The following is an 11847-nucleotide window of genomic DNA, read 5'->3' on the forward strand; positions in this document are numbered from 1 at the left end:
TACAAATTTAATTTAAAAATGGATATCTAATAAAAACTTAGTTGTAAATCGAATTAGGACTTTAAAAGATATATAAAAGCATAAGGGGTACAACAACCGGCACTCGTAAAATTCTCTAAAATGTTTAGAAAATCAAATTTGTTCGCTGCAATTAGGTGAAATAAGTAGAGTTCGTGATACTATTGTTGTGATTTGGTAATCAACATAGTTCAAAGTCGATTAGATTTACAACAATATTTCTATATATTTTTTAAAATTTTAAAATATAATGTTTTTTTTTATTCTGATTCATTTCTTGTATTTGGATCTCTGGTGATCGTCGAATTATTTTTTCTGCTATGCCACAGATTGTGTCGACAATTTTAAAATAATAATGAATGGTGATTTATAAATAAAAACGAATGTGAATACGTTCAATCAATCATGTCACTACCTAATGAAATCGACAAAAATCCAAAGAATATAAAAATAGTTAATTAAGGTATGAGTAAATTACAAGATTAATCATTTTTATTTAAGTTTTATACAATTTTCTTCATTAAATTTTAAAAAAAATATAATATTTGATTATTTTTATTTTGTTTGATTAAGATGTGATAATTGAGGGTTAATTGTCGTGAGACATTAAACGGATTACTATCTGGCACAATGTCGATATAAAATTAAAAAGGGTAAATTATACACATGATCACTAATGTTTAAGTAAGTTTTCGTTTTACCCACTAAAATTTCAAGAGTAACAAATTGATCTCTAAAACATCAAAAATTTTATTCACCAACCCAAGACGGCTTGTTGGTCTTATTCACCAAAACTTGATTAATGTAACAAGGTATTCCTGAAATGGCTTCGCTGGATTTTTTTAGTATTGCTTGCGATGCGGCTTATAGGAAGTTTAAAGTGCCTTGCATCCCTTGCTGTATTCCTCCGTGGATTCTCCTAATGTCTTGTTGTTTAGTGGTTGTTATAAACGTTTCCAATTTTCTTTTGGGTTCCATCTATGGTTAATTTGCTAAACATGGTTCGCTTCATTTGACAGTCATGCAGGCTTGTAATTCTGGTCTCATTATCTGCATTTTTGTTTATTTTTCTCCGAATGTTTAAGCACTATAAATTATTTTTTCTTTATTTTTTTTAAGTAAGTCTGCTAGAGAATTTGATTTCCTCTTTCATAGTTGTATTATTGTTTAAATTCGAAGTGTGATGGCAGCCATAATTCTTTTTAGTACAAGACAATTGTAAACTAAATTTCTTCGATAAACTGAAAGATGTATCATGTCTTTGTTTCATAGTTGTTTTCTCTATCATTTTACATGGCAATGTTCATAAGATAAGTTTTACATGCCTAACAACAGTTATGAGTTAATCTCCACATCTTCATTAAATAAAAATTTTCTTTAATTAAATAAAATCGAAAGTGACAAAATATTATATCTTTTTAATTCAGTTAGAAAAATATACAAAATTTAAACGAAAATGATCAATTCTATAATTTACCCTTAAGATATTTCATGCATGCTTACAGGACATGGGGGGGGGGATTTCTTTGGTTCCAACAGGAAGGCGAGATTTGCTAGGAAATTGATAGTTATTGACATTAACAACATATTAAAGAGGAGTCGAGAAGCTTGATAAACAGAAGGGGAGTGAAGAAAGAAACAATGCGACAGCTGTAGTTGCTATTAACAGAAAACACTACTAATTCTTTACAAACTTTCCCAAACCCAAATAGCTGAATATCTAAGAAGTTCTCCACTGCATCTCAATTTGAATCCGACCGTTCCTCGAGTCGATAAGATGATATTTTTCATTGATTCTTCTGTTATTCACAACATCAGCTAGGCTTATAGTAACATAACCCAAAGATTCCTGGTAAAAACATGTAAAGCATTATTATACATAAAGATCTAGTTAATCATCCATTGGGTCAAAAGGATGACCAATGGTTGTTATAATGACATGAGAGAGGACGAAAACGAGAGCAAAAGAAATGCAATGTGCACCTTGGGATGCAGTAGCCCTATCCTGGACGACGTACTGAATACTTCGATGTGAATTTTATCGTTTATGGGTGGTTCATCCACCATAAACTGAAATTCCTCTTCCCATCTTGGATCTCTGCTTTTCTTTATACGCTGTATTGACAAATTTCGGACGAGGAATCAAAATGTATGGTAACTAACAAGAACACAATGCTCAGACAAAAATTACAATAGAGATTTGATCATGCAGGGAAAAATAACAGGTCTAATAGCTTATCTATTCATACTCAATAATGCATCCTGAAACTGCGGACTTATGCTGATTTATCAACTGCGAATTGTTGGTTCCAACTCGTGGATGTTCCTCAGCATGATTTATCGAAAATTTCCAAGATTTTAAATGGTGAAATCAACAGTTGCAGCTGTAAGAATATGGAATGCAATAAAAAAGAAAGATGCATTGGAAGTTTGGAAACAAATTTTTATGGCATACCTTAGTTTTTTTCTCCTCCCCTCTGAATAAAAGTTGCACATGTGGGTTTGTGTGGTTCTTTCCTTCTATATCTTCAGCTTCATGCACAATAACTACAAGTAAACCTCCACTTGCAGGTGTTCCTTCTGGAGCTTTTTGTACCGTAGTTGATTCGTCAATGTCATCTGGTATTTCGTCCTCCTTGAAAGGTTTGTACAAGGCTTCCAAGACAACCTGCCCACGCGACTTCTCGTTTTGTTGATCGTTCGGGTCCATATTTTTCAGCAGATCGAGAGTCAAAACTTTTGGTTCATCGGGTGTAAGATCTTTCAGAGGAACAACATTCATGCCCATCTTGTCGTGTTTGCCAACCTGAATTGAAGTTAACATACAGCTTGAGGAATACATGTGGAATATACAGGGCATGCATATACACGATAATGCAAAACATAGAGAAATCTAGCATTGGTTTAAGGAAAGTCTTCCAACGAGGACACACGGAACAGGGTAATACCATGTATCAATCTACAAAATACATCAAAAGTTTCATACCTGCTCCCAGTCATACATAATTATCTCCAACGCTTGAGTGTTTGGATCTTTAACAACAAAATTAAATTCCTCATTCCACTCAGGGTTCAGGTTGCTTTGTTTCACAGTAGTCTTCTTTGAGGTCAGCTTTTCTTCTGTTAATTTTAGTTTCACGTAAGGATCGGATTTTCCCAGGAGATCTTTCTTTTTAAGCTTCATTGCCCTCACAACTTTCACATCAAGAATTCCAACAGGTTTCTTCATGGCTCTATCAAATTGAGGAAATATTAGAAGATAATACATAAAGTCTCATCTGTAATTTGCAGAAAGCTGGAATATGCACACTTACTGAGTAGGATCCAATATTGGCACTTGTAAGGCTTTAGGCCATAGGTACATATTTGCAACTTGATCCTTTATGAGCTCCTGGAGAAATAGAGTATCCTTGCTAAGCACAATGAAGAAAATTGATTTGTGATAGGATGACCATTGGCTATGAGGTTAATAATAGCGTTCTCCATCACAATATTGGATTGATTTGAAGAAGAAAAAATAAATAGAAGTATTACCTGGACAAACCTATATAATCCAGGAATGGCCATAACATCTGCCCCCAGTAACTTAAGCCCAAAGTCAACGTGTGGCTGCACATTAAACTGGAAGATTAGGGAAACAGGGAATAGAAAGAATGAGGCTAGAAACTGAGATCTCTATGAATAATATTACTACAACCGGCACCGGCCTGGACGATGCTTTCTCCTAAACACATAATGCTGAAACTGAATCATGAAGCAGTCGGAAAATAAACACATTAGAAAAAAGAAAAAAAAAATCCTTGTGAGAATGATGTTTAGAGAAGTATCATGCAAGAAATTTATAACATGGCCTGTAGGGACTTGTAATGAAGCAAAAAAATTTATCAGAGTAAATAACGATGAGCGCCTTTGTAATGTAGTAAAAACTTTAGGGTAAACTACACATTTAGTTTTTAAATTATCAGTTTTCTTTCATTTTAGTACCTAAACTTTCATTTTTTTCAAAACCACACCTAAAGTTTACTTTTTGTTTCGTTTTAATACCCTACAATCAAAAACTTTAAGGAACTGCTTCACGTGACATTTTTTATAGGTAAATTACATCATTCATCACTTAACTATATTTTAACTCTTATTTTGGTCACCAAAGTTAAAAAAAAATCAATTTCAACTATCAAATTACTCATATTTTAATCACTCTAATTTATTTCATTAATGATTTTTGTGACATGATATTTTTTATTATTATATTATTAATATATAATTAAAATAAAAAAAAATAAATTTAAAAGTAAAGTGATTAAATTAGAAATAATTTGAAAGTTGAGTAATTAAATTAAAAAAAATTAAACTTCAATGACCAAAATAAAAGTGAGAAGATAATTGAGTGATGAATGATGTAATTTATCCATGAAAAAGTACCATGTTGTAAAAATTCGTTAACTTTGTAACGGCGAGGTATCAAAACGAAACAAAAAATAAACGTTAGATATGATTTTGACACAAATGAAAGTTTAGGTTTTTAAAACGAAATAAATTTGATAGTTTAAGTACTAAACGTATATTTTACCAAAACTTTATTATAAAGTAAACTAAATGTGTTTACGTTGTTGAATAACAACACACCTTGTCCATTAGGGAGACATATATGTTGGCAAAACAAGGGAAAACGCTGAGCAAAGGCTTCAGAGTGATTCGAGGAACAGCAAAAACTTGCAAATCAACAACCTGAAAGATAAGGAGGAAAATAAAAGGTAAATGCTCCTCACTTGAATTAGCAATTTTCATCTACATCTCGTTGAACCACTTTGTTATGGGTGCACATATGTTTGTTAACTCGAGAGTTGAGAATGTGTACAGATTTTCTCATGTTTTGGCATGCATATTTCATCTTTTAATCAATCAGTGTACTAGCAAATACCTGAACGGTGGCTTTTAATCCAAAAGCTTTAACAGCGATAATGATGTTAGGATTCCCTGCCCACTTTAAGGATGGTTCCATAATAAGTTCCTTCTCATCAGTGACATAGACTTTCATTCCTGGCGTATGATAAAATCAACAATGAGAATAACTATTAAATTTGTGCTGGAATTGCGGGGGTGAAGCAAACGAATAAAACACATTGCGTGCAAATAAGCTAAAAACTCGTAGCCACCATAATGCTTGCACCTAGGCCATTTTTTCTGACATCTAGTATGCACTCTTTTCAGTACAATCAAGTTTCACAGTTATAACAAAAAGATTATTTTTATTTTAGAATTGCAATGCTTCTATCATGAATGCGGTGGTATTCGGATTCTCATTGGGATGCAAAGAATAAATTAGATTAATCAATGATACAATGTGACCGCATTTCGTATGTCATAAGCAGTTGTGATCATGTGTGTAGAATGTATTTGAGAAAGAGAAGTCAACCTTGAAACGTTGGTGGTAGGGTTCCTAAAGTAAGCGTTTCAAATTCAACCGACCGAATTTTGTATTTTGGAATCTGCTCAGAAATGATAGGCTTTGCTATATTCTTGGCAGTTGCACAAATTGCCTTGAAAAAGGAGTATCGACACTTGTTAAGGTATTCCATAAAACACGGCCAAACAAATATAAGAGAGGCCATAATAGGTCAAAGATCACTGCAGTTGCACATACCGTGTCTAGATAAGGCCACATGTTCTCGATAAATTTGTTAAGCCAATCAACCTTCAGAGAAACAGACAGTTATTACTTGGCGCATAACTTATTGCACTTAGAACCCGACATACAGAAACAACATAGCATAGAAGAACATACACGGTCGAAATCCGGATTTTTGACCCACAAGGGAATCTCTGGAAGCATCCGCTGCAAAGTTTTAGAGTCTTCCTCAACCAAAGGACGAATTTTAGGATCCTGAACACAGGGAATGTTAAAAACGAAAAGAAACAACATGACCATCTTATCAATGGTTCAAAGGTTGAATTATGACAATGGAGACAATTCGTGTTACTAATGTTGTTCAGCTATTAACTTTAAATACTTAGTGAGATACGGTCTCGCCATTTACAGACATCAACACGGCCCAAATTGTTTGGTAAATGGTGATCTAGTACAATATGCAAAATCCGAGAAAAAGTGGGGTGGGAAAGGAGCAATAACAAAGAATTAACTCTGTTAAATGTTAGAAAAGTTCCTCAATCCTAAAACTTAAAACTTTCTTAGAAAAGCATAAGCTCTCAATTTGATCACTTCAAAACTATGGATATACATCTTTCAACACTACAAAATACAAATCCAAGTAAAACTGTAGATAGAATCCATAAACTTAAATTATATTAAGATAACAACTTGAGTTGACCATAAATACAAGTAAAAACGAAATATTTGATCAGCTTAGTGTAAAGTTAACATTTTTATAGTAAATATCCATTCTTTAAACTAATAGATCGGCTTGTAGAAGAACAAGAACAGCCACCTAGAGAGTAAGCATAAGAAGAAGAAAAAAGCAAAACATATGGAAAATTCAAAGGAGAAAGAAGCAAACCTTAACATCAGTGGGAAGGAAGTAGATGAACATGTAATACCCAATGACGATCCCGACAGAAGTTCCAATTCCGAAGGCAAAAACACCCAATATAGAGCTCAATATGCCCATCCTTCTTCTGGGAAGATATCTCAGAATGTTAAATCAAGATGCATAAAAAATATTTGTTCTGTTGAGTTCAAGGAGAAGAAAAAAAACTCAGAAATGGAATCTGAATAAGATTCTTGTCTGAAGCAAAATTGAAAGAAAGAAAGAAAGAAAGAAAGAAAGAAAGAAAGACAGAGATATTAGAGTTCTAAAAATATTTAAGAAGAGTGGAAGCATAAAAGGAGCATTTACTACTTGTGGTCAGTCTTTTACGTTCAATGGAGCCTCTCCTGTTTGTCGGCAACCTTCAATTGGCTGGCTATGGATTAGATTTTTTTTCCTGGACTTCCTAGCTTAAAGATGATAATATAACATATTAATAAGGGAAAAGGCTACTTTTAGTCCTTGAGTTTACAATTTTTTAATTTCATCCCTTAATTGTATTTGCCATATTAGTCCTTAAACATGGATATTTATATTATACGAATTTTTATTGTAAAAAATGCTGGTGTATGCTTGAAAATGGTGATAATTGTTGTTTCAGTTGAACGATTAATAAGATCAATCAAATTTGAAGAAAATGGAGGGAGGTAGATAGTTAACGATTAATGGGGACCATATCATTGTAACTGATACAGGGGCTTTAACTTTTTTATAGGGGAGCTGAAAAGCATGGTAAGAGAATGAATTAAGGATAACGTTTTATTATCGAATGGAGTTGAGTTTAATTAAATTAAGAAATTTCGAGTTATTTAAATTTACGAGTCTTATTTTATAACTTAAATTTAAATTGAGATTTTTTCAAATCAATTTGAATTTTTGAGTTTCTGTTTAAATTTAATTATAAATATTTATAATATTATTTGATTTCAATTTAAATATTTTTTATAACCATATACAATATATTTCTTCATATGTGATATACATGTATCATATAGAGCTGAGGGACTCGATTCGGTTTGAACTTGAAATCTTTTTTAATCGAGTTGAGTTTAAAAAAGTACAACTCAAAGTCAATTCGGATCGAATTTTTTCAAGTTGAGTACAGTCGAAAAAATCAGCTTTTCGAGTCGAGTTTTGTCTACCCTAAAATAATTATACTATTATTTTATTTGTGTTTTTTATTTTGTGAGTTTTAATAATATAGAATAATAATTAATATTGTTTGATGAGTGTTTTAAAAATATATTTAAACTTATTATATGTGATAATAAATTGATCCATTTTGAAAATGATAAAATATAATAGTTCTGCCCAATAACAATAATGTATTAGTTGTAGTATTAAGTCATCTCAGTGATTAAATGGATGATTATTATTTTTACAGATCTCAAATTTAAGCACGTCCTTTGTAAGAGTAGTTATGCGTTCATTGTTAAATGATTGAGAGTTTTTCAAATAAATACTATCTTCTAATTACTTCATACAGTACTCAAATCTAATTTTTTTAGTTCAAACCAAATAAAAATTAATAAGTATCAAATTGGAGGAAAAAAACAAGTATCAATTTAAATTTAAAAAATCAATTTTAAATATTTAACAGAAGAAAAAGTAGATACAAAATTAAATGTTACAACCAAATTCGGATACCTAATTAAATAAAAAGGTTAAATATCAAATAAAATATTGAAGTTAAATTCAAGTACTGAAACGAATATTTACCCATAATATTCAATTACGCGTTAGATTCCAAATGGAGTAACTGATTATTAGCTAAATCTCGTTATAAAATTAATGCAATCGTCTCAAATTAAGAAAGTATTTTTGCCTATTGAATTGAATTAATTATGAAAATTTCACTATTAGTACGACTTTCGTCACCTAAATTTCTAAATACCTTTTTTTTTTTTAAATCCCTTAGCTTTTTTATTAGAAAGATAAAATATGCAAAATTACAATGAATATTTATAACTATAAATATAAATTAAATATATAATTAAGATATTTTTTATAATAATTAACACAAAAATTAGTTACTTAAGATCATACAAGGTTCATACAAAAAAAATATTAAAAACCTAACTAAAAACTTGAATAAAAGATAGATACTAACAAATATGACTGCATCGACAAGTGAACCACAAAAAAATAAAACTACTAAAAATCTACTGACAAACCGTAAATCACGGTCGAACGACATGAAAAAAACTATTTGTGAATGTAAATCATGTATCCGAATCCAATTTGAGGATCCAAAACATGAAATATAAGCATGACAACAAAATAAATGTCATCTTGATCAATTGTGACGGTATCAAATCTAACTTTGAGAAAAATGATAAACTAAAATAACAATCAAATAACCGAAAACATGTCATAAAATTAGAAGAAAAAAAAGTGTCTTAATAAAATGTATCATAAACACAAAATTATTAAAATCTAAAAATACAAAAGATGTGATATAAAAATTAAAGAAAAATAAAAATATTAGCAACAATAAGCGGCACAAAAATTGATGTCGCCACCTGTCGACCTAAAATAAAAAAGATAAAGATAACATAGTTAAAAGGTTTTTTGTTTTTTGGAAAATAAGTGGCTAGGGTTTAAATTTCTAAATACCTTTTAAATATAGAGAATGAACTAATGAGTTATAATTGCAATTGAGATCAAAGTTAATTTTTTTTCATCATCTTCTTCACCAGTTATATCTATTAGAATTTTATTTTATCCGAAAAGCATTTGATGTTTGGTGGCTACATGCTGTTAATTATATTTAGAATTAAATCGAATCAATTTTTAAATGAATATTAAAAAATATTTTAAAAAAAGTGTCATCTAATTCAATAATAATACTTTTAACAAATGAAGCCTCACATAGCATAATAATCACGGATGGATAAAAAATGGGTAAACTACATATTTAGTCATTTAACTATTTATTTTATTTTATTTTAGTCACTTAATGATTCTTTTCCAAAATCATCACTAACATTATGTTTTAATTTTATTTTGATCATCTGCCGTTAAAAAAATAACATAATTGTTGATGTGATATTATGTTATGATGATATATTAGTATCACCGTTAAATTTTTAACGATAGATGACCAAAATAAAATTAAAATATAACATTAGTGATATTTAAAAAAAATAGTCAGATAACCAAATGAAAATATGCGAATAATTAAGTGACTAAATAAAATATATTATTTTAACCGTTTAAAATATAATAAATGATATAAATATATTATTTTAACTATTTTAAAATATCAAAATCAGGTCGAATCAAAATTTTAATCTAAAAAAGGGACGGATTTAAGGCAAGAACAAAATTGAAATTTCTCAAAACAAAATAAGATCGAATATAAACAATATATTTTCAGATCATAATGGAGGCGTCCAAAAGACGGTCCGTCCCATCGCGTGTCCATCCCTAAGTTTGCCCTATAAAAATTGTGAACAAAAATACAAATGATGAATAAAATCAAAATTTTCCCAAGTGGACAATTTCAAAGTGTCCCCCACTCTAAACCCTTTATCGTTGTCGACATATGGACCCACTACGTGTCAAACCCAAAATTATTCTTTATTTTCTCTGTCATGTTACCTACGGCAGCTGCTAGCAGCCCATTATATCTCCATCCACGCCAATTCTATATTTCTTTACTTGTTTTATTTGTTGTTTAATTTTAAGTAGCCGAATTTGAAAATTTGAAAATTTTAAATTACACTCAACAATATTTAAATTCGATTCGATTAGTTTATAATACTACTTATATTTGGAAACCATTTACAAGTGTCGTAGGATTGGGTGTGAGACATGAACTAGAAGGGTTTTGACCCGATCTGATCTTATTGGGTTGTTTAAAAAAATAGATACGGGTCGGATCAAGTTTTTTAGAGGAGATGTTTGAGTTAGGTCGGGTTCAAATTTAAGGTAAAAAATTTATGACTGGACCTGAAAAATAATGTAATTCTACCATATATATTTAGATATAATTGTAATAATACTCATATCTATATTATTATTTTTGAATTAGATCCATATTTTTATTAAATAAAATTAATAATTTTTTTATAAATATATTTATTTCAAGTAAAATCGAAATTTAATTTTATCTCAAAAAGATGGGTCAAATTCGGATATAGTAAAATCACTCTAAAATCAGGTCAGATAGAGCTTTAAGCGTATGATATATATTTTCATGTTGAATCGGGTTGGCCGGAAATCTCATCATGTCCATCACTACACATGTGCCATCCTGCACCATCAGCCGAGTGTGTTGGAGAAGGATTGTGCCCTCTCTCGATTATTAGCTATTGGTTGAACCATTTGGGCCATAACTTTTTAAAACCATCATTGGATTCATTTCTTCATTCACAAGCTGAGCAAAAAAGTCTCACTGATTTGTCTCTTACTGGAAACTAGAGGTAGGTGAATGACAACTACCTATGCAAATGCAAGAACCCTGCCAAAAACAAAACAACTTGAAAAGCTCTTCAACAACTTTAAACAAGGATCATATTTTCACTTGAAAATCCAAATACGGCCAGGCAAATAGGATATCATAAGAAAAGGACTTGTTAAAATGTTAGGCCCAACGCCTTGAACCCACAAATGTGTAAAATCCACATCAACGAAACAGGAGCAAACGTAGACCAACGAGATCCTATATCGTGCCCATTAAAAATTGCTGTCCGGACTCAAGCCCTTTGCTCTTTTCTATTCCTTTAAAAAAATGCGATACTCTTTCTGTAGATGAAGTGTTTGGTTCTTTTGGAATAGTTTAAGGTGATTATAAGATAAAATATATTTATAACTTTTTTAGTCATTAACGATGTACACATCCTATAAATATAATTGCTTGAACCTAAGACCTAAAGGGAGAACAACATTCTTTTTAACCATTAAAAAATACTCAATAAATTCGTGATTCTTGAATTAGAGGGTTAAAGATATTGGACTAATGATTGACATTCATATCATAGTTGTAAGTGAACTATCATACTAATTTATTTAAATAGTCTGGGTGTTTATAAGATAATATATTTTTTTAATCTATTGAAAACACACACATACTCTACGTATGCAGTTACTCGAATCCTATAAAAGTGTTTAGGAAAGCAATAACTGAGATGATTTTTGAAAGTTGAAGTCTCACTTGAGGTCGTTGGTTCTGCTGGTCTGGTTGTTCACTTGTTGTCTTAATGGCTCTTCTTGCCTACAATGGAGAAAAACAACAATATTTAGTACGTGGCAGTGTCACAAGGAAAGAAATAAATGTCTA

General features: G+C 30.6%; 1 protein-coding gene across 1 annotated transcript; it reads right to left on the bottom strand.

Moving 5' to 3' along the window:
* Nucleotides 1-1567: 1567 nt before the first annotated feature.
* On the bottom strand, nt 1568-6694 carry LOC120218641 (synaptotagmin-2-like). Its single transcript, XM_039215570.1, has 12 exons — nt 6534-6694; nt 5804-5902; nt 5663-5713; nt 5435-5558; nt 4940-5058; nt 4645-4746; nt 3553-3627; nt 3333-3409; nt 3005-3251; nt 2474-2824; nt 2002-2133; nt 1568-1867 (listed from the first exon to the last, which is right to left on the bottom strand). Exons 1-12 carry the CDS (start codon nt 6642-6644, stop codon nt 1739-1741), a joined length of 1617 nt encoding a protein of 538 aa, XP_039071501.1. The 5' UTR covers nt 6645-6694; the 3' UTR covers nt 1568-1738.
* Nucleotides 6695-11847: the final 5153 nt, after the last annotated feature.

This window comes from Hibiscus syriacus, unplaced genomic scaffold, assembly GCF_006381635.1.
Source record: "Hibiscus syriacus cultivar Baekdansim isolate YM2019G1 unplaced genomic scaffold, ASM638163v2 tig00110198_pilon, whole genome shotgun sequence".
Taxonomy (NCBI): Eukaryota; Viridiplantae; Streptophyta; class Magnoliopsida; order Malvales; family Malvaceae; genus Hibiscus; species Hibiscus syriacus.